At 37.9% G+C, this 24581-nt stretch overlaps 3 protein-coding genes across 4 annotated transcripts in view; 1 reads left to right on the top strand and 2 right to left on the bottom strand.

Moving 5' to 3' along the window:
* The window catches only part of NimB (nimrod B), a 660573-nt gene that overhangs the window by 159859 nt on the left and 476133 nt on the right, over positions 1-24581 (bottom strand). The window lies entirely within an intron of this gene.
* The window catches only part of LOC134199405 (angiotensin-converting enzyme), a 189938-nt gene that overhangs the window by 89106 nt on the left and 76251 nt on the right, over positions 1-24581 (bottom strand). The gene's annotated exons all lie outside the window — the stretch shown is intronic.
* CPG12 (cuticular protein glycine-rich 12) lies at positions 1451-17482 on the top strand. 2 transcript variants are annotated; one of them, NM_001043487.1, is given in 4 exon segments: positions 15815-15863; positions 16092-16629; positions 16632-16662; positions 16664-17482. In NM_001043487.1, coding segments are annotated over 4 exon segments (1062 nt in total). In that variant the 5' UTR covers positions 15815-15851; the 3' UTR covers positions 17145-17482.

Here is a 24581-nt window from a genome sequence, read left to right as displayed (position 1 = left end):
CGACTAAATCGAATTTCAAAATTAACTATTAAGTATCGTTGTGAAAGTATCGTATTGCAACACGTCAATATCTGACAGAACCGTATCGTAATACGCAAAGTGTCCGATTAATATGATTTGCGGAATCATTAATTGTTTTATGTAACCTTTCGATGGATTACTTATACTAATATATAAATCTACAGTGGTTTAACGGATGTTCCGTTATAACTACTGAACCGTGCATCCGATTGACTTGAAACTTGGTAGCCATGTAGAAAATACATGTACTTAATGGATAGGTTAATATTTATATGAGTGTTGGACCCCCTACACCAGTTGCGGGGGCGTTAATGATGAGAATCTTTGTGGGGGTGAGAAATAATAATGTTAATTTTAAATGCCCAGCGAAGCGGACGGGTACAGCTAGTGTTTTATGAACTTATAACAGACTGTTGTGTTAGATGACGGTTATCGTTATGATAACAAACAAACAGAGCACGGTAATCCGCGTTGAGCATAAATAAACAAGAGCTGAAAGGTTTCCAACTTACTTATGAACGCATAAGAATTGATTAACACCTCTATTAGAGTTGGATAAAAAAAAAAATTATCCTGCATCGTCTTGAAACTTCAAATTGAAGCGTAAGGAAATTCTTTACATGAGTTATTATTTAGGATGGGCATCCCTAGCTCCTGTTACTTTATATTATTTGATATAAAGCCATGACTTCACACAATGATGTCCGGTCACGAAACCATGCTACATTATGTATTAATGATTAATTCACGGACATACCTAATTAAATTTATTAAATTTAGAGAAGTCGTCGTGACCTAAAGGATAAAACATCCGGTGCATTCTTGTTGAGCGATGCACCGGTGTTCGAAACCCAGGCGGGTTCCAATTTTTCTAATGGAATACGTACTCAACAAATGTTCACGATTGACTTTCACGGTGAAGGAATAACATCGTGTAATAAAAATCAAACTCGCAAAATTATAATTTGCGTAATTACTGGTGGTAGGACCTCTTGTCGCACGGGTAGGTACCACCACCCTGCTATTTTCTGCGGTGAAGCAGTAATGCGTTTCGGTTTGAAGGGTGAGGCAGCCGTTGTAACTATACTGAAACCTTAGAACTTATATTTCAAGGTGGGGGGCGCATTTACGTTGTAGATGTCTATGGGGTCTAGTAAACGCTTAACACAAGGTGGGCTGTGAGATCGTCCACTCATATAAGCAACAAAAAAAAATTTGATATAAATCCATGACTTCATACAATAATGTCCAGTCACGAAACATGCTACATTACGTACGTACATTACGATTAATTCACTAACATACCTAATTAAATTTATTTAGAGCTTATTTTTTGCTTGAACTAACGTTCGCGATTTCGAAATCGGCGATCAAATTACATAGCGTCGAACTCATAGACACAACCCACTGAGTTTCTCGCCAGTTTTACTCAGTGGATCGCGATTCCGATCCGGTGGTAGATTCTGCGAAGCTCTCTTGCTAGGGCTAGTGTTAGCAAATTCTCTCAGGTTCAACCCACGAGCACATCTACCCGTTCACGGATGCTGAAATAGCCACACAGGTAAATAGGTAGGGAAAAAAAAAAGAAATTGCATTTGTAGGAGAAGAATTACGTTGTACAATCACTTTTTTACGGGAACCTTATTTTTTAATATCGTGCGTTTAAATTCGCGAATGAATGGTGTAAGTGATCAGCTTTTGGCTATTTAAATTAGGTATATCTATACATCTATACATATAAATAAAATTGGAGTGTCTGTTTGTAATATTGAAATAACCGCTTTTTACTACATGCAGATATATGAGTCGACTATTATCAAAGCCGGCAATGTGACTTTTGGACAATGATTGGTAAATCAGAAAAACGAATTATTGACTTTGTATTTCATTGGCAGTCACAAAACTCTTCTGACCGACATCTTAGATAAATAACAGGTTAAGTATTAACCTTTATTTAATGCAGGTTTTGAACCGTATTCTTTGAAGGAGACGATTATATTCAAATCAATCTGTATTGACATATCAATAACATTTTTTTGTCCCAATGCACAGATTGCCACCTTTGATAATAGACGACTCATATGCGGTACATACACCAAAATAACATTTTTTACAATTTTTGTCTGTCTGTCTGTTTGTTTGCTAATCTCTGGAACGGATGGACCGAATTTGACGGGACTTTTACAGACAGGTAGCTGATGATATAAGGAGTAACTTAGGCTTTACTTTTTTAGAGTAACTTCGCCGCGCGGCGTCACCCGCGGTACGACGGAACATAGCATCCCGGGACTCAGCTATCAATACTAAAATTTAATGTTTCCGAAGCAAAGCGAGGGCGGATCGCTAGTCAATACAATAACACAATCTCACGTTCGGATGTGTCTGTATATCAAATAATAAGAACAAAAAGGATGGGATAACTATAGTAATGGAAAATAAGCCGGTAATTTTGATTGTTCTTTTCTGTCTGATTGTGCTTAACACTAATACAATTTTAATAAAAAACTACTTCAAGATACATATAATACAATTCTTACTTACTTTTGCATAATATCCCGTCTGGGGGTCACTATGATAAAAATATAGGTAATGTCTATTTGACATATGTTTAACTTTGGGTTTGCATACATTACAATGCATCTTATACTTTAAACGAGCAATTCTTGTATATATATATATATATATAATCTGAATCTCGGAAACGCTACGATTTATTTTCAGAAAATGTTGTTTGATTCGTGTTTTCGATAATCAACTTTATGACTCTTCCCGACATCTATCGACGAATAATAATACTATTTTTCATAATTGAAAGCAGCTAACAGCTTTAAAGACGCAGTACACTAAAGTTTTTTTTTTTTAAACTATAGCTATTCTATTTAGTTTTTAAAATTAATTTATTTGAAATTGAATTAATTTAAAAAACGCTTTTGCTTATCGCTTGTGATGTGGGCGATTATGTCGTGTCTCGCTCCACATACGATCAGCTGGCATCTCCGTCAGACGGTTTGCAATACCAATTACACACACAACTTAAAACACTGTCAAGGTAATACTTAAGTAACACGCGTAAAACATTAAACTTATGTTGCCTCAAAAAGTTATTACATTACAGCTGAGCCGTGTTTTTATTTTTTTATTTTTTTTTTATTGCCCTTGTAGGCAGATGAGCATACGGCCCACCTGATGGTGAGTGGTTACCGTCGCTCATGGACTTCAGCAATGCCAGGGGCAGAGCCAAGCCGCTGCCTACCGCTTAATACTCTCCATAAGCCTCGTTTGAAGAAGGACATGTCATAGCGCTCGGGAAACACCGTGGAAGGGAGCTCATTCCATAGCCGGATGGTGCGTGGCAAAAAATATAGCGTGTCTCAAGCAGCGTCTAGTTACGGTAATTATTTTGTGAGGTCGTGATTTTTTCCATATCGCCTCCCATTCCACATAGGAGATATAGCTATTGAGCACACTGCCTTTTTTTTTTATTGCCTTTGTATGCAGACGGGCATACGGCCCACCTGATGGTGAGTGGTTACCGTCGCCCATTGACTTCAGCAATGCCAGGAGCAGAGCCAAGCCGCTGCCTACCGCTTATTACTCTCCACAAGCCTCGTTTGAAGAAGGACATGTCATAGCGCTCGCCTACAGCAAAGTTAAAATTAGGAAAAATCCAATTGATTTATTTCCCCCTTAATACATCACAAATTGAACCCCTCACTTCGCCTTAAGTCACTGGACGGAAGTCAATATTGCATTTCAGCTTGTAATTACTAACTTACCGCCTAGGGCATGGTGCTTTGGACCATCCATGGAGAGAAGACATCTCGCCAGAACCTACGCAAACTACAAACCATGTTGACGTCGATTCACTCGACGGTGTTTTTTTTTTTATAGCTTAGATGGGTGGACGAGCTCACAGCCCACCTGGTGTTAAGTGGTTACTGAAGCCCATAGACATCTACAACGTAAATGCGCCACCCACCTTGAGATATAAGTTCTAAGTTCTCAGTATAGTTACAACGGCTGCCCTACCCTTCAGAACGAAACGCATTACTGCTTCACGGCAGAAATAGGTAAGGCGGTGGTACCTACCCGCGCGGACTCACAAGAGGTTCTACCTCCAGTAAGTTGGTCATAGATGTCGTTTTTTAACACATGTACTTTACAAATTGGTAAGAAAAAAATCTTAGTTCTATCCAATTATAATATTTTCTAATCACTCACTCAATTCAATGCCAAAATCTGCCGTGTCTTACCTGAAACAAAAAAAAACAAATGGATGAGAAATGCTTATAAACATTGACAATCCAAGTCTAAGATCTAAGTTTTATTACTTGGCGTCAAAAGGAACGCCCTAACAATCAGTAAATCTCAATATCACAGACCGACAGACACAGACACAATCAGCTCTAACACTAGGAGCAGGCTTAGGGACCCCGGGAACCGTACTCGTGAATCAGCTCGCTGAGTTTCTCGCCGGATCTTCTCAGCGGATCACGATTCCGATCCGGTAGCAGATTCATTCGCGAAGCAGCTGCTCTTCAGTTGTTAGGTCTCCTTTGGAGGCGCTTGGACAGCTGCTAGCAAATCCCACCCCTCCTGGCTGAGCCTTTGCTCGCCCACCTGTCCTGGTGAAACTGGAAAGGCCTCAGGGCCACCAGTAAACTCTCAATCATAAAAAAAAAAACACAGACACATTAATTCCGCAAATTATTCATATTTCTTTCGCTTCACACGATGTACTAAGCCGTAAATCGATCGTTCGATCCATTAACATTAATAGCGTTATCAAACCGCGAAACAGATCAGCCACGCTGTTATAAAAAGGTACATACATACTACGACTATGTACAATTAAACAAGATTAGGCAATTGTAGTAAATACTCCGTTTTGAAACAACGCTCGCATTTTTACGAAACACTCAATTAAAACTATATAATCCTAATAAAAATAAAACTGTATAGAGAACAAAAAGGACCTTGGTCCGCATGACAATCGGCGGGAAAGAGCGGCGAGTAGGTAACGGCTTTGCGAAACAAACTCTGTGCGTGTCTAAGCCGGCGACCACTGGCGTTCAATAAGCGCAGCGTTAAAAAAAACGCTCGGTCCAATATATTAATTCTTCAAATTAATTCAAATGTGAAATTAATTTGGGACTTCATTACATAGACCTTTATAATCAATATTTCATTTTCTCCTTTGTCAAAATCGCTACTTTTTTTTTTAAATAAAGATAATTGGTATGGAGCGAACATAAGACTCAACTTTGCTATACAGATGTGTATTGATAAATTTTCGAAACAAATATCGTTGTACCTTCGATTTATTCATTATTCAGATAGTTGACGAAAGCTATCTAAGATCTGATTTTAAATTATTGTATCAACATACCTCATACACAAAACACTCCATAAAAAAGTCAATCGGTGAATATCATAATGCGAAATGAATACAAAAGAAAAATACTTCTTTTTATACTATCTAAAGATAAAGATACTTCTTTATCTATCTATCTATATAAGTAAATATAAAAATGAATAGCTGTTCGTTATTCTCACTAAAACTCGAGAACGGCTGGACCGATTTGGCTAATTTTGGTCTTGAGTTATTTGTGGAAATCCAGAGGTTTAAAAGGTAAATAAAGATGAAAGTGCTCGCAATTAAATTAAAATAACAATTTTGTTGTTCCTTTGATGTGTCCCCCGTCGGACGGATTCATTTTGTTTGTTTGTTCATTTTATACAAAAGCTTAGGTCTTTTATTTATCGATTGAGGCACTACGAAGTCTGCCGGGTTAGCTAGTATTTAATATATTTTATATTAGATACGCTATCTTTGCATGAAAAATCAGTACGAATATTGTGAAATATTTCTAAAAATTCTCGTTCCATTCTAGTTTTTATTGGACTCCTTCTATTTCGCGACAAATAAATTCAGTCATTAGCATTGCCATAGAGCTTGATTATTTTCTACCAGTCCGGGCGCAGCTGGAATGGCCGCCTCGGCTACCAGCGAATAGGTAGGGGAAAAAAAGAAAAAAAAAGATCGGCTCTCTGTAAAGTCGGTTTACTGACGATAGTTGAACGTGACAACGTCATAAGAAAATATTGATGGAATGGTTTCATTTTTCAAAAGAAAATTTTAATTTTATTTGTTTGATAGAAATTTTGTATAGGCAATTGACACCACATTCACTTTTCACTGAACTTCATACTTGACGAAAACATGTAAATGTATTATTATATGTATAACAGCTGTCCACGCGGATGCATCGTTCACTCAAGTAGGAGAGAGACAGATGTCGAACGCTCCCGAACGCGGAGGCCGATTGTGCCTCTTTGTCGCTCGTTGCGCGCTCTCGCTTGCACTTCAATGGAACGCCTCAATGAGTCATGGTCTTTCGTGCGTGCAGCTGGCTCCACCGAATTATAAGACGTTGTCACGTCAAAAGAAAATATTTTTTTTTTCAAAGCAACGCCAAGCAATGAATATTGTCTCGCGCGTTTCTCGACGCCAGTCAGAGCGTACTTACGAAACAATCACATAATAGCGTCAAACATGAACCAAATGAAATTATCAATCACCGTTACTCATTACGAAAATGTTCTGGCTGCACCACCGCAGAATACAACAGTCTTCTAGAATTCAATATCACACGAGTTTAAAGAACGTTATAAGGCGACATAAAGTAATCATTCGATTACGTAATCTGGTTTAATTATGCAGCTGAAAGTGGAAACAATTAGGTAATATATCATTAAATGTGGACATTGAGTAATTTCTGGGGTAGACGCCATTATGAATTCGGTTTGGTATTCCGTTTTACGTATCTTGATATGGTCTGAATTGCATTGTCACTTCAGAAGAAAATGGTAGAATGGTTTTGTTGATCGGAGTAAGATAAGTTAATAGTTTTTATTGGCGGTAGGACCTCTTGTGAGTCCGCGCGTGTAGGTACCACCACCCCGCCTATTTCTGCCATGAAGCAGTAATGCATTTCGGTTTGAAGGTCTGGGCAGCCGTTGTAACTATACTTGAGACCTTAGAACTTATATCTCCATGTGGGTGGTGCATTTACGTTGTAGATGTCCATGGGCTCCAGTAACCACTTACCACCCTAAGCAATAAATAAAAAAAAGACAATACACATTTCATTTTGTTAAACTAAGATTTTGCTTCGTCGTGTATATTATTATCAACTGGCATGTTTTATATAAGCACGTTTTTAGTAACTCGTTTAGGGAAACATCTTTTATTGTGTTCGAATATTGTAATTCCATTTAAACTAAATTCCTCACGAGCTAGAAGACTTGTGATTTTGAATATAGCTCAATGCGTTTAAGAAAAGCAAGAGAGAAAGTCTAAGGAAAAACATGAACACATTTTGGGAATTAAATTGTTAAAGATATTATTGTTTTGTAAGTACTAGAGGTCCCGCAGTAGTCGAAATTCGACTATAATTAATTGGAATTTTAAGTTTGTACACTACTATGATTGTATTTTATACTTCTATAATCACAAATTTCGCCAAGGCTACACTATAAAAAAATATTAATAAAGACAAACAATATTTAATCTATTCTCAATTTGACCACAGACGTCAAGAACAAAAGTTTGACAATAAATAGTATGCCTGCGTGTGTGCGTCAAATACATGGTATGTAGTGTGTGTAATGTTTTCTTTATTGATTTAATGTATCTTTTATGCATTATTTACAAAAAATATTAGCATTGTGCACTTCTTCTCTATATTCTCTATAAGTGTGGAAAATTTCATACTCCTCCGTCCGCGCAATTTTCGTAAAAAGGGATACAAAGTTTTTGCTTCACGTATTAATATATAGATTGGCTAACTTTCCAACAACAAATCATAAATGATAGTAATTAGTCAGTCTAATTTACCTACTACTGTTAGCGTGGACCTATAATATGTTATTTATGACGACGCTTGCAGCTGAAAGTAAATATTGTACTTTTTGACGAAGCATGTTGCTGATAACTCTATTTCTATAATCTGACGAAGCGTGTTGCGGATAATGAACTTTAAGGTTATTAAAATAATATTTTATGTAAATGTTTGGAACTAAATTTATAGATGATTATTAAGTTGAAAAAAAATTTATGAAAAAAAAAAAAGTTACCTACTCATGTGGTCTTACAATACATCCTACAACCAGTACATTAATAAAAATACATGGGTTGATTTTCTTATTATACGATACCATAATTACTGTATCTGATACTACAGGCATTTACTTTATTGATGACCATGGGCTCTGGCAACCACGTAACACCAGATGGGCCGTGAGCTTGTTTAACCACCTAAGCTATAAAAAAAAGCCTTCATAGTCGAGCCTATTCATGAACAATTATGTATTTTAATAGGAAAATAGGCACCTCATTACAGCATACTAGTAAACTGGGCAACGGACGACCCTAACACAGTCTTATACTAACTCTATTAACTTGCAATCTATCTTTATTAATGTTAGGATCAGCTGTTAAACTAATTGACTGTTTAGTCTCATGCCTAAAGATGGGAGGCCGCATTCACATCATATCGGGCCTATTCATGAACACGTATGTATTTTAATAGGAAAATAGGCACCTCATTACATTATACCAGTATACTGGGCAACGGACGACGCTAACACAGTCTTATACTACTCTATTAACTTGCAATCCATCTTTATTAATGTTAGGATCAGCCGTTAAACTAATTGACATTTCAGTCTCATGCGCAAAGAGAGGCCTAGAGATGATGTGACCTTTAGACCTTGCTAAATACCAGTGACCGTCAAAATAAAAATAAAAAATCCCCAATAAAACCATTAAGTATATAGAAACGTAAAACCTTGAACGGTATAATAAAAATTAGCACATCCTCTCTCGAACTAATAATTAATTTGATTAATGTTACATTACATCGATTATGTGCATTATAAACTGCTATAACTCTTGTGTCTGAAATAAATTGAGCTTATTAATGGCACAGCCGTACTTAGTAGGTATGTTTTTTTCTTTGTTGCTTAGATGGGTGGACGAGCTCACCTGGTGTTAAGTGGTTACTGGAGCCCGTAGACATCTACAACGTAAATGCGCCACTCACCTTGAGATATAAGTTCTAAGGTATCAGTATAGTTACAACGGCTACCCCGCCCTTCAAACCGAAACGCATTACTGCTTCACGGCAGAAATAGGCAGTGTGGTGGGACCACCGCGCGCCCCCTAGCCGCGGGGTCCTGCCTAAAAAAATATGTCCTTTTTTATTTTGAGTCCCCAATAGCTTTACTATAAGATGTTTCAGCAAAATATCCATTCTTTCTGGGACACCCTGTATATTATACGAGAATACTGCACTCGCTGACTTCAATATGTGTTAAGTTATTAACAATTCAACTGCATACCTCAAGGTAGTTAGCGACATAGTTACTTGTGCGATGTTAGCACCGGGCGATTCACGAGATCTAAAGAAAGATATCGTCTTCTCGCATTAAAAGTGTATAATCCCAAAACTTATCAATTTTACAGGAGAATGTTTTAAAGGTTCAACATGTGATATTTTTAATGTTAATCATCTTAGCAACATTGATTTTTTAGCTTTTACCAGTTACATTATCTGTCTTTTAAAGTTCGATAAAATTATGTATAATTTTTTTTAATAGTAGACGAAATATAGGTAAACTGAAATAAAAAAAAAAAAACTAAACTACGCTCTTTTGACAGTATTTATGAGAAAAGTACTGGTGATACTAAATGATTCCGCATGTTAACTCAATTTCGAATATTTTTGGAAATTGTACACTTTTAATGCGAAAAGAAAATATATATAAAAAAGTTGTTGTTTTCGAAGCGGCTAAGTTTAAAATATTCGCTTGTCTCTCAGCGCAACCCAATAAAATATGCAAACCCGGTATTATTTATCGTCCCACGCGCCGTCGAACACTAAATAATTTATCGAATAATTATTCATAATGTTCATAATTACAAAATCATGAATGCGCGGGAACGCGATGCTGTGACCTCGCGGAGTTTTGTTAAAAATCATCTTTTATTTTTATTTTGTTTCAGCAGAATAGGTGAACGACCTTTAGATAAGAATTTATTTCCTTAGATGTAATCAAGAGACATGTTCTTTTTTAATTAAAGAATGCATTTGCGCTTCCTTGATTGAAGACAACTGAAATTCTTTTAAACCATAATTGCGAAGGTATTTTTTTTGTTGCTTAGAAAAGTGGACGGGCTTACAGCCCACCTGGTGTTAAGTGGTCACTGGAGCCCATAGACATTTACAACTTAAATTCGCCACCCACCTTGAGATGTAATTTCTAAGGTCTCAGTATAGTTACAACGGCTGCCCCACCCTTCAAGCCGAAACGCAAAAGCTATTACAAATTAGCTATTTACCTAAGCATGCTCGTAGCCAATGGACCCTTCTCGAACCTTGCTAGAAACAGAATATATATGCGGCACCAGTACAGCTAGAGACGGTATTGTAAAAGCCCTAATCTACTTGAGACGGTCTCAGAATTCTGGTATCTCTCATCTCACCTTTAAATCCGGAGTGCGTGACAGCTTCACACCAGAAATAGGCACGATATAATGTTTAGAGATAAAGAGAAATGTTTAGAGAAAAATCGAGAGAGATAAAGAGAAATCCTTAGAGAAAAATAGAGAGAGATAAAGAGAAATGCTTAGAGAAAAATAGAGAGATATAAAGGAAGATTAGAAAAACAAAAATCCCTGAAGTTCTTGCTGAGTTTTCTTAGTGGTTTTAATATTTTAAGTACATGAATGAAACTATTGATAAACTTTGAGAAGCATAGATAAAAAACAGGACTTTGAGACCATTCTTACAAAATATACCAAAGACACCTACAACGATAGAAGAATATCTATAATATAATCCTATAGTTAACTTCCTGCTATTGCAGTCGGAAATGTAACTTAAAACTTTAGCTTACGTCGCGATATATTTGCTAACAGGAAACGAATTCAAAAAATGTTCTGTTTGATTACATAATTTACTAATTAGTTAATAAAATCTATAATTACATTACGATCATCGAATTACAAACGAATGTGCTCATTAGGACATCGCCACAGTGCAGAAAAAAGTTTATGTCTCTATGTCGTTGGCAGCGTCAAGCGTGCTCATATTTAATGGTTAATTATTTAATACCGGGAGCATATTATGTGGTTCGAATGGAGAGTACCAGAATGCCGAGACAATTGCTCTATGGCAAACCAGAGGGCCGCAGAAGTCGTGGTAGACCCAAACTCCGATGGTTGGCCCACCCTGGGCTGTAAGGCCAAAGATGATGATGATGGTGATGCATATTATGTATACGTTTCTTGAATCGGAGAACCGACTAATATTGAATCAGTAGAATGTGATATCATAAGTTTGTGGCGCCAATGCAAATCTATGCGAAGTAGACTATGCGATGTAGATATGTCCTTAAAAAAATTTCGACATCATAACCCAAAGAGGATATTGAAATCGTTAATATCTATACTAATATATAAATCTACAGTGGTTTGTATGGATGTTCCGTTATAACTACTGAACCATGCATCCGATTGACTTGAATCTTGGTATCCATGTGGAAAATACATGTACTTAATGGATAGGCTAATATTTATATGATTGTCGGGCTCCCTACACCAGTTGTGGGGGCGTTAATGATGAGAATCTTTGTGGGGGTGAGAAATAATAATATTAATTTTAAATGGCCAGCGAAGCGGACGGGTACAGCTAGTCTATACATAAATATGATTACTCGTCCCAACTCTGAACTTATCATTTAAAGCAAACTACAAACCACTCTGAATGCAAAATTCAATTTTGAGACTAGATGCCTTTTATGCTTTTCGCATCACATTGGGATAGGATTTTTTAAATGTCACCCTTAGAGAGATTTAGTAGGTAGATATGAACAACAAAAGTTGCATAGAAGTCTATCATTTTGGAGTCAAAAAGAACAATATTTGAATACCCATTTCTGGTTAGAAATACGAAAATTTTAGTCAGCGTATTTTAACTATTTTCCTTTAAGAGCGCGAGTTAGGGGTTGAAAGTTGATATCGGAAATTCCATTTAATAAAGCTGCTTATATAAAATTTAAGTAAAATTGTTAGTTAGTAAAATAGGATTAGTTAGTTTCATAAAAGCTAATGGAATTTATTGATAAGTCTATGTTCGATGGTGGAATACTTGTGGCTTAAGCGATGACTACTAGGGGGGCTGTCAGAAGCGATAATCAACATTCTGTCCCAACTGCTCAATGTTCAAATACCTTTAGAGTTAAATCACGCGTTTACTATTTCTAATTTTATTATTCCGTCGTCTATTTTCGGTTCATGCTCATAGAATCTGTAAGTATGGAGGAAGTGTGTAAATAGCCCCGGTAATTAACAAATTAAAGAGCGGACGGTTAGCGTGGTATGGACATGTGATGCGTAGAGAGGAGATGCATGTGACTAGGAGATGTATGAAAATGGTAGTGCAAGGTAGAGGGGGAAGAGGTCGACCGAAGAAGACATGGATGGAGTTTATGAATGACGATATGAGAGAGAGAGGAGTGTGTGTTGAGTTGACTGCTGATAAAAGAAAATGGAAGAGAAAAATAGCTGTACCGAACCCACCTAGTGGGATAAGGTGAAGAAAAAGAAGAAGAAGGGTTCATGGAAACTGTAAAATATTCGAAATTTAGGAATTAATGAAATGAAAATGAGCTTAAAATACATATACTTGTAGAAATACAATAGATACCAGTAAAGATTTTACTTACTCAATGAGACGACACGTCGCGTTTATAAAATCTAATAAAATGTTTGACATCACTGCCCAGAAAATGTTAACAAACTGAAGACTTGTACGCCCGATTACACTTAGGTCCACAACTGGAGTTAACCGAACGTCCGTTGTCCTGTGTGCTTAGAGCGAGTTTTTTAACGTTCTCGATAGCGTAAAAGTTAGCACATATTTGTATGGAATTGGATCGTTTGCGTACGTTAGGGGCGCTGTTCTAACTGCATACAAAATTGGGTTAACTCTTACGCTATCGAGAGCGTTAAAGAACTCGCACTAAGTACAGTGGAGTAAACGTTGTCCAAACCACGACAACTGTATGTCTGCGGAACTTCTGAACTAACATAATATCAATATAGAACCGAGAGATTAAACTGCAAAGCATCTATATATTAATACGTGAAGCAAAAACTTTGTATCCCTTTTTACGAAAATTGCGCGGACGGAGGAGTATGAAATTTTCCACACTTATAGAGAATATAGAGAAGAAGTGCACAATGCTAATATTTTTTTTAAATAATGCATAATAGATAGACTTTTGTTCTTGACGTCTGTTCTCAAATTGAGAATACATTAAATATTGTTTGTCTTTGTTAATATTTTTATAGTGTAGTCTTGTCGAAATTTGTGATTATAGAAGTATAAAATACAATCATAATCAAACTTACAATTCCGATCCAATTAATTATAGTCGAATTTCGACTACTGTGGGACCTTTAGTTAGTTTTAATTAGGTCAACGACTCGCCAAAATCGAAGGATACACAAAAACTTAATGCTTACAAATTTTTCGAGATTCGTTGAATAAAACATAATTATTAAAATGGTAATTTGACACAGTCCAAAAATGTTGAGGTCGGCGTGTCTTCAATGACAATACACAGTCCGTCTGGTTAGTTAGAGATATGTGCGCGATAGAAGAGATAAGTCCTGCACGCCGCGACTTATCTCTGTCTTCCATTCCTTTCCTGTCCTATTCCAAACTAGTCTACTATTGCAGACATCGGTAAACCAACTGCAATTGCAACCGTTACTTAACAAAACTTGAGTCTTCGAGCACCGAAACTAAACCACAAATGGACCGTTCACTCGTCTGCCCATGGATAGCAAACCGATAATTACTGTGTTACCTCTGTCTAGTGAGATTAGACTCTGAGAGGAAATTTGACCAAACAAGAGTTCACTGTTTGCTGTTAACAAAGTGTCATGGTTACACATGATGGTGGTTGTCATTATTCTTTTTTTTTTATTGCTTATATGGGTGGACGAGCTCACAGCCCACCTAGTGTTAAGTGGTTACTGGAGCCCATAGACATCTAGAACGTAAATGTGCCACCCACCTTGAGATATAAGTTCTAAGGTCTCAAGTATAGTTACAACGGCTGCCCCACCCTTCAAACCGAAACGCATTACTGCTTCACGGCAGAAATAGGCAGGGTGGTGGTACCCACCCGCGCGGACTCACAAGAGGTCCTACCACCCGTAATTACGCAAATTATAATTTTGCGGGTTTGATTTTTATTACACGATGTTATTCCTTCACCGTGGAAGTCAATCGTGAACATTTGTTGAGTACGTATTTCATTAGGAAAATTGGTACCCGCCTGCGGGATTCGAACACCGGTGCATCGCTTCAACACGAATGCACCGGACGTCTTATCCTTTAGGCCACGACGACTTCGAATTATTCCATATATTTCGACCACGTTGGAGCGTTCCAGTTCCAAAAGTAGATGAAAGTAGATTTCAAAGTTACCAAGACTTCGATGCGATGTTTCAAGGTGCACAGCTATACTCATTTTAAATAAAGGCTGACAAGTTTTGGTGGGAACGCGAGGAATGAAGGCATGTGAATAGTTTCGTTGATTGTCATCTTAGCAGTATTTCGGGTTTAAACGTATTTGGCTTGTTGTTAACGAATATTTGGAAGTGCAAAAGCGTGTGGAAATTGAACAAGATCGCTTGACGTGGCTTCTGGGGGTTCTCCCAATATGTTAAAGTTTCGGTAATAGCCAACTTTTTTTAAATTTTTTTATTGCTTAGATGGGTGGACGAGCTCACAGCCCACCTGGTGTTAAGTGGTTACTAGAGCCCATAGACATCTACAATGTAAATGCGCCACCCACCTTGAGATATAAGTTCTAAGGTCTCAGTATAGTTACAACGGCTACCCCATCCTTCAAACCGAAACGCATTACTGCTTCACGGCAGAAATAGGTGGGGTGGTGGTACCTACCCGTGCGGACTCACAAGAGGTCCTACCACCAGTGAACTATTTTATTAAAATATTTAAATGCGTTCTATTTCATTTCCATCAACGTTTCGCCCCTGGCTTCTTAATACAAAAGTCTTGGTAGTACAGGTAAAGTACCTTTTGCCTTTGCCCATTGATATAAACTAACACTAAACTGTATTTCATTGTGACTTGGTCACGGACGATGCGCTCTGCGATACATTCATTACCTTCATTAAAAATGTCTCGTCAAAAACACATCTGAATTAATGTTGCAAGAATTGCATCGTAAAAATTAAAGGTTAATAAGAATAAATAAAAAGCATCGTTGCCACATCATTATGTGCATTAACGATTTAAAAAGTGTTGAATTTAAGAGATAAAAGTACAATTAAGACTTAATCTCGTTTGACCTGATGAAAATTCAAACTATAAACTCTTTTTGGAAACAGTCAACAGAAATGGGTCAGCAAACAAAAAATCGATTCTCCAAAAACGGGATTAAATCGATTCGTTCACTACATCTCTTTAAATTGCATATAATTGTCGAAATGAACCGAACCGGTCGCCGCAAATCTGAATGTAATATAGAAATGGAACAGACTTTGTGCCGCGCTCCGAACCCCTTCGAAAGCGAAAGTGTAACGTGGTCCTACGTTCTGCCCGCCAGTTTTTTTTCTTCGCTCGGCCGCTCATACCGCATATATATAGCGAAGCTACGGACCAACACGCATCATTCGTATTCAGGACTTCGCTGACTTCAGTGCAACCTACTAGTGCAGCATCATGAGACCAATGGTGTGTTCAAAATAATAATACAGTGTGTTACGTTGTGATTCAAAGAAAATGTGTTCGCGATTCAGATACAGAACGCCCCTAGGGTTGTATTGTCATAAATAGAAAGAAAATTAAACGGGAAACTCGTGTGAAAAATCTCGATATACCATTACCGATATATACAAAATCCCATTTTAATTAGTCTAAAAATACATGAATAAATTTCACAAAATTTCTCGTTTTTTGCAGCTCGTGGCCGCCAGTCTGGTGGCTTTATTGGCCCTCGCTTACGCGGAAGAAGCCAAAAAAGCAGAAAAGGAAGTGGCAGTGACCGATAAGGAACCGGCGGCTGACGACAAGAAACACGAAAAGAGAGGGCTCTTGGACATCGGCTGGCACGGCGGCTTCGATGGTGGTTATGGAGGCGGTGGTTATGGAGGCGGCGGTCATTATGGCGGGCACGAGGAGGTCCACAAAACCGTAACTGTCGTTAAGAAAGTTCCCGTTCCCTACCCCGTCGAAAAGCACATCCCCTACCCGGTAGAAAAGAAAATCCCCTACCCCGTGAAAGTGCACGTTCCCCAACCCTACCCCGTTGTCAAACATGTCCCTTACCCAGTTAAAGAGATTGTCAAGGTACCAGTTCACGTACCGCAACCCTACCCAGTCGAAAAGAAGGTGCCTTACCCAGTACATGTCCCAGTCGACAGACCCGTCCCCGTCAAGGTATATGTGCCAGAACCTTACCCCGTTGAAAAGAAAGTTCATGTTCCAGTCGAAGTGCACGTGCCCGCTCCTTACCCAGTAGAGAAAAAAGTACCTTACCCCGTAAAGGTTCCCGTACATGTGCCTGCTCCTTACCCCGTATACAAAGAGGTACAAGTACCAGTAAAGGTCCATGTGGACAGACCCTACCCCGTGCATATTCCCAAACCAGTGCCTTACCCCGTCGAGAAGCCCGTCCCATACCCGGTAGAAAAACCAGTGCCCTACCCCGTTAAAGTACACGTTGACCGCCCAGTGCCCGTCCATGTCGAGAAGCCAGTTCCGTACCCCGTCAAGGTACCAGTGCCCGCCCCTTACCCCGTCGAGAAGCACATCCCGTACCCAGTAGAAAAGGCCGTGCCGTTCCCAGTTAACATCCCCGTCGACAGGCCATACCCAGTCCACATCGAGAAGCACGTGCCTGTGCACATTGAGAAGCCCGTACCGTACCCAGTTAAGGTACCGGTACCAATCGTCGTCAGCCACGAACATGGTCACGAACACGGTCACGACTTCGGTCATCATGGAGGCTATTAAGGCTGCAGGAAGCAGACATCTGATTGTGATATATAAATATAAGCTTAGCACATAAAAGACGAGGCGTGTGTCACTAATAGGATAGTGGTCGGATTCCAGATCCTAACGTATTCCACGTCCTTAGATCGAACGCACTGACTTAATACTCTAAGTCTATGTATTTTTAATATTTTTTTTGTTGTGATTTTTTTTTTTAATTAATTACGTTTGAGTTGATGTACCTGTTATGGTTAAGTTACGAAAAGCTGTCTCCAATTTTTATTAGTAATTCGAAATGAGTATTAGTTGCTCGTGAAATAAAAGTTTTTTTTTCGAATAATAAACAAATTTTGTTTCCATTTACGATTATATCATTGCTTGTAACATATACAGAACATTGTGGAACGCGTTCTAACTACATTCACATTGAAAACACGATTTAACAGTCAGACACTAAAACAATTCTTACAAAGCAAAATTACCTAACATTACAAGAAAACTGTGAGCGTAAAACGTATTGCTGTGCTTACCCCAAAAGGCGATTACCGTAATGATAAATCCAACTGACCATTTAGCATGGTAAGTAGGTGATTATTGCAAAATATGAAATGATATGGCCCGGTTAAGGCTTCGTGCTCCAAATTGCGCAACCTCCTTATTTACTTGACAATGTACACAGTATGTGATCTTAGAGTATTTTTGCGTAATGTTTTGTTTTGCGCTATTACGCATTGCGGTAACATTATTAACGCGTTACGTGTTGCGTAAATAATTTTGTTGTTACCTTATTTTAATTATGAAAATGGACTGTTTAATTAATTTTGTTATTAAGCGCAAATTGAGGTTTATGAATTCAGGCGATAGAACCGATTTGGTAACGCATGCTCATTATACGGATTCATATTATCGTTAACTGCTTTTTTTCGGTCGGAAGACAAATGTCTATTGATTTCCGCTCAACATCTAGAACTGGCTAATAGGATATATTTGAGTTGAATCAATTAAAATCTATTACTCAAAAACAATAACCGATCGCGGCACCTCATGTGGCGAAGGTAGCGTGAGGCGGAGCATTTAGAGAAACATAGATTTCTTCCCATCACTTCACCACATAAACTTCTGAATGTAGACCTTTTTATCCCTACCTATTAGCCTAAGGGGTTATTATAGGTATTTCAGCTACGCCTGGACGCGTAGGTGAGCTCACGGGCTCAACCTGAGAGAATTTGCTAACACTAGTCCTCCTGACGTCCAGCTTAAGAGAAACTCAGATGGGTTGAGTCTATGAGTCAGTTCGCTCGTCAAATTCTTCGTCGTAATCGACGACTTCGATGAGAACGGTGACCGGTGCTTGAGAGATAGGCCATAAACGCTTCCCAGATTACTGCAGGAATTGATGGCGAAGAGTACAAACGCCATCATACACATCAGGATTTATTTTTTTGTTTTTTTCTAGGGCTCTCTATGTCTAGACTTTAATTCTTTATAGTATTCGCTCAGTAAAAAGATAGCCTATAAATATTGAACAGCTGTAATTTGGAAGGCTGATATCATGGATATGCCATTGGTCCCTACCGTCGAGATATATTATGTCTTTTATGAAATGTAAAATAATAATGTAATTTTATAAGCACACTTCAACAGTTTTATTAATCGTGACATTAAGAAATGGCTAGCGTCTGTGTAGGGTTATCACATACACAATTAGAGACTGTTTTAGTCGATTTAAAAAAAATATATTTTCGATTTAGGGCATATTAGAATTTTAGATTATCATAAGAGAAAAGTAAAATTTTGCTGCGAAATTTTAGTTTACCTAAATCATATTTCATGATAATGTTCTTGAAGTTTACGGCCTGAGCTATTGCGGGCTTTTTAACTTAAGGCAGCAGGTCAGACAGGCAATTTTACTATACAATACCAAACGTACCCTTCAAACCTAATGCGGGCTCGGCGAGTAAATTAACCCACAGACACAGCCCACAGAGTTTCTCGCCGGATCTTCTCAGTGGGTCGCGTTCCCGATCCGGTAATAGATTCAGCGAAGCACGGCTCTTGCTAGGGTATGTATTAGCACCATCGTCAGGTTTGAGCCCCGTGAGCTCACCTATTAGCCCGGCGACGCTGAGATGGTCTCTCTAGACCATCAGCTTAGGTAGCAAAATAAAAGCACCAAAATAAAAATAAAACTATAATAAGGTTTTAAGATCATGTTAAAGATATTATTATATCTTCCGTGCCAGCCCTGAGTTCAATTGTAATTTTCACCGTGACTACAAATATGACGACAGCATAAAGTATACAGTAATAACATTGTTCACGTTTATTACGAAAATACTATAAGGAATTGTTTTTAGGTTGTCGGGTAAAGCAAAGTTTTATTGGTGGTAAGGCGTTTCGTGAGCCCGCACTTGTAGGTATCTCCACCCACCGGTTTCTACCGCGAAGAACATCTAATTCGGTCCGGCTTCAAGAGTGTGACAGCCGTCGTACTATAGAACTGAGACTTAGAATTCGGGTCCCAAGGTGCAAGATATCAATGGGCTACAGTAGCCCGGAGGCCTCTCCAGTTTCACCAGAACTGGTGGGCGAGCAGAGGCTCAGTCAGTAGGGGTGGGATTTGCTAACAGCTGCCCGAGTGCAAGGAGACCTAATGACTCAAGGGCAGCTGCTTCGAGAATTAATCTACTGCCGGATCGGAATCGCAACCTACTGAGAAAATCCGACGAGAAACTCAGAGGGTTGATCTTTAGGTTAGGTTACACGTCGCACTCTTTGCCGAGTTCGACGAGTACGGTTACCGGGGTCTCTAAGCCTGCTCCTAGTGTTAGAGCTAAAGGCGTCTCATCCAAGGGCTATTGGATCTGATGGAACCGTAAGGATGTGTCTAGTGCGTCGACGGTGACTGGCTGCTACGTGATCAGGACTCTGGGAGTAATAAGCGGCGGCAACGATAAGGCAATTATCATGACGCGTAGCCTTATCGAAGTAACGTTCCGACACTGATTTCATGTGTTTTCGGACGAATTCGGGGCTCAAGTCGTCGTCGTGTAGGTCAACGTTTCTCATAAACCACGGCATGTGTAAAAATAGTTTTGCTGTTATACGAGTATGAGAGCTCCATTAGATTTTTCCGTTTTCAAATTTATACTGTTTTAATGTTAAAATAATATCAGTTACTCCAAACTTACGAAACCCATTGATTGACGCAAAACTCCAAATTTTTTTATTTTATTTTACAATTAATTTTCAAAATATCGTAATTACCGAACGCAATCTATGTGTTACAAAACCACGGTGTATTCGTTCAACAAACAGACAATCAGATAATCAAGCAGTTAACGAGTGAGGACACAGCACTAGTTGTACAGAATGTACGTTATAATTGATTTAGGTGTTACATTTGCAAACCGCCCAATCAATCGTCAATGAATACGTTTTTAATTAATTATTTTAAACTTTGTTTTGGGCTCTTTGCAGTGTTAGATTCCCATTTTTTCCATGATTCAGTAGTTATAACGTAACATCCGTAAAAACCACTGTAGATTTATATATTAGTATAGATATAACAAAATCTGAAGCCTGATCTGTAGTATACAGTGTTTTCTTCTGTACAAGACACAAAAACGCCAGACAATAATATCCTAATTAATAATGCCATTAATGATAATCCACTTTTGAGGAAATTACTAGCGTGTACAGACTCTGATATTTAGCAAGACGTACTTAATCGTTTTTTTACGTCAATAAAAACATATGCCTATTTCCGCCGTGAAGCAGTAATGCGTTTCGGTTCGAAGGGTGGGGTAGCCGTTGTAACTATACTGAGACCTTAGAACTTATATCTCGAGGTGGGTGGCCCATTTACGTTATAGATGTCTATGGGCTCCAGTAACCACTTAACACCAGGTGGGATGTGAGCTCGTCCATCCATCTAAGCAATAAATAAAAAAAATTAAAAAAATTGAACCTTCTGTACAATTTATATTGTTATGAGTCATTATTGGTCGATGTGCTAATTCACTTTCAAGTCTGTCATACATCTTCAGTCGCGTGTGACTCCTGCCATTACTGGAGGGAATTCTTTGGCTAGTTGCCTGCATGCATGCGAGGCAGGTTCCTTATGGTTTCGATTTAGTAACAATTACCAATTATTTTCATTCATTACATTATTAAATGTATTTATCTATATAATAAGTTGGGGAAAAAGTTTCTTCGCATTTTTTAAGAAAATTCACAACAATTTTAATATAGTTTATTTACATTTAACTAAAGTATGTAGGTACTATTTTGTTCGATAACTTTTTGCCGTCTTTTAGGTAGGGACATGATCCCATTGCTATAGAAATTTTGGGGCTTCTGATCAAAATACCGCGACAATCGGCTTTGGCAGTCCTCTCGTGTTGTCAACCTGACACTGCCTAAAGAATTCTGAAGAGACCGAAACAGGTGGAAATCTGAAGGTGCAAGGTCAGGACTATACGGCGGACGCATTAACACCTCCCAACTATAATTAATAACTATTTTATATACCATTATCAATTATACGCTTGGTCCAAGATGAGGAACGTAATTCTGACCAAATTATTATTAGTTTGTATCAATTTATGGAAAGCGCAATACCTACAAAATGCACCAAAATCCTTGGTTACGTATTCGTCTAGATTTGATAACAGCGTTTGCTATTAAAATTCAGTTAATCAGAGCGTATCCCCAAAACGTATTCGCATCAAGGACACAATATGAGTAAACATAATTTAATGCCTAGTGAATTCGTTCCAGAACGGAAAAAGCAATGATTTTTTTTACAGTTACCAGAAATGCAACGCTCTTAATTTGAGTTTTTTGCGTTATTAAGGATTTCCTGATTTATATTTTTATGCATACTTTTACTACTTGACGATTACTATTTACTTAATTATTAAATGTTGCCTTTTCTTGATGTCTCGATGACAATACTAATATTTATAATACCTTTTTACCAGGTAGGTGGTAGGACGTCATGTGAGTCCGCACGGGTAGGCACCACCATCCTGCCTATTTTTGCAGTGAAGCAGTAACACGTTGCGGTTTAAAGGATGGCACTGCCGTTGTACTGTAAAAACTGAGACCTGGTGGTGGCGTTCACATTGTAGGTTTCTAAGAGCTCCAGTAACCACTTAATACCAGATGGGCCGTGAGCTCTTTCACCTGTCCAATCAATTAAAAAATCTTCATCATAACTAATGTGCCGTTTTTAAAACTTGAACACATGATTACTCCGCTGCAGATGTAATCCAGACGGTGGTACTTTGGAGAGCGCTAGTATGCGGTCTAAAAATACGTCTTACAATAAGTATCAGTTGGAAATCGTAGCACTATTAGGAGAATATGTTTTTCGCCAACAACTACAGGAAGAAACGGGGTGGTGCCCTTACATGACATACACAGCCAAGAGTTGGAGTAGATCTAACAGCTAAATATCCTTCGACACGATAATTATAAGATTTGACTTTACTTTTAAAAACTAGCTTGTTGGTATTTTAGGTAAATTAATTATTAGTATTGTAATTACCTAAAATATGATAATTAAAGTTACTTGTATTATTTAAGTTGAGAGTTACTGGTGGTAGGATCTATTGAAAGTCCGTACGGGTAGGTACCACCACCCTGCTTATTTCTGCCGTGAAGCAGTAATGCGTTTCGGTTTGAAGGGTGGGGCACCCGTTGTAACTATACCTGAGACCTTAGAACCTATGTCTCAAGGTGGGTAGTGCATTTACGTTGTAGATGTCTATGGGCTCCAGTAACCACTTAACACCAGGTGGGCTGTGAACTCATCCAACCATCGAAGTAATAAAAAAAAAATTTTGTACACAGAAAATTGATCCCCCTAAAGTTAATTATAATTAAACAGTTATATCTGCTAAATCTGACCCAAGATTTACCTTCTTAAATACACAGGTGAACCGGATGGAAATCTTGTTAATTAAAAAACCTAGACCTTGAGTTAACAGTCGCTCAAAGTAAATGTTATTGAAGAAGTATGTTAATTTCGTTCATAAACACCAAATTATCGCATTATCCGTGTAATAAACGTCTAGCTCTGTTATTACAATACATTTTACGCCATTTAACTGTATTTTATCTTATAATTAATAATGTATACGATTGTTGAGAACTGAAAGCATGCTATGGGAAAGGATCTCTGGTTTTTAATTAGATGTGAGTGTGTCAATTGCCGCTTCTTATTATCTGGCCTTAGTAAATATCCCCAATTGCTTTCCAACGTAGTAGTTTTATCTTGTTTATATAAAATAATAATGTTCAAACTTATAATTTCAATTATCTATAGTCGAATTTCTACTACTGGGGAACCACTAGTAAATATAAGTATGTGTAAATTAGAAACTGGTTTAGCCGCTTGACCTCCACGATTACATCGCAAACAGAAAGGTCAACGATTTATTGTATTAAACAATATGATTTGATTACAATTGCTATTGTCATCATCTAATGACTCGCTTTGGTTTTTCTCATATGATAAGTATTGTTCCTCGTCGATAACATCACGCATAGAGTTGGGAGCTACATTTTTTTTATTTATTGCCCTTGTAGGCAGACGATCATACGGCCCACCTATTGGTGATGGTGACTGTTTACCGTCGCCACTCGCCCATGGACTTCAGCAATGCCGCGGGCAGAGCCAAACCGCTACCTACCGCTTAATACTCTCCACAAGCCTCCTTTCAGAAGTTTCAGAAGCTTAGTAGAAACATATTTTAGAGATGCCAATATATCGACTGCAAATTTGTATTAGCCTCAATTAATTTTATATACTACTAGCTGACCCGGCAAACGTTGTGTTGCCTTAAATAAGATTTCTAGGGAAATTCTAGTCTAATATATAAAATTCTCATAAACCTCATTCAACCACATAATATAGTAAGCGGCACGTAAGTTGGCAAGGTTTTGGTGTAGTGGGGGTAATGTCGCGCATAGTGTACATTGCAACAAAAAAATGGTCACTTCTATTGCCCGCATATATGTTTATTTTATTTTATTAAATTTTTTATTTGCCATAATTTATTTTTAAGCCTGTGTGTTTAGAAGAAACTTAAAGAAAAGAGAGGAATTCGTGAAGTGTATTAGGTGTTATAAATAAAATACAATTAAAAGTTAAAAAATTTATTTAAAAAAATATACTTAATATTAAAAATTATGTGTCGCCGTCGTCACTATCATTTTCTAATAGTGCTACCCCTTGGATTAAATTTATGGTAGCACCTGAGCTGGTGGAAGGAGTTGGCTCCTCATCGTCGACATAACGAAGAGTCGCTGTCGTCACTGGCGTAAATAATAAAACGCTCAGTGACTGAATCGACTATAATTATGGTCATTGGTATTTGCAAGCAAATTTAAAACAATAACACTCGTAACAAAAACTAAATTTAAAACAATAATAACAACTCGTAACAA

This window comes from Bombyx mori, chromosome 9 (assembly GCF_030269925.1).
Source record: "Bombyx mori chromosome 9, ASM3026992v2".
NCBI classification, from domain to species: Eukaryota; Metazoa; Arthropoda; class Insecta; order Lepidoptera; family Bombycidae; genus Bombyx; species Bombyx mori.
This window is presented reverse-complemented; position numbering and strand designations above follow the sequence as displayed.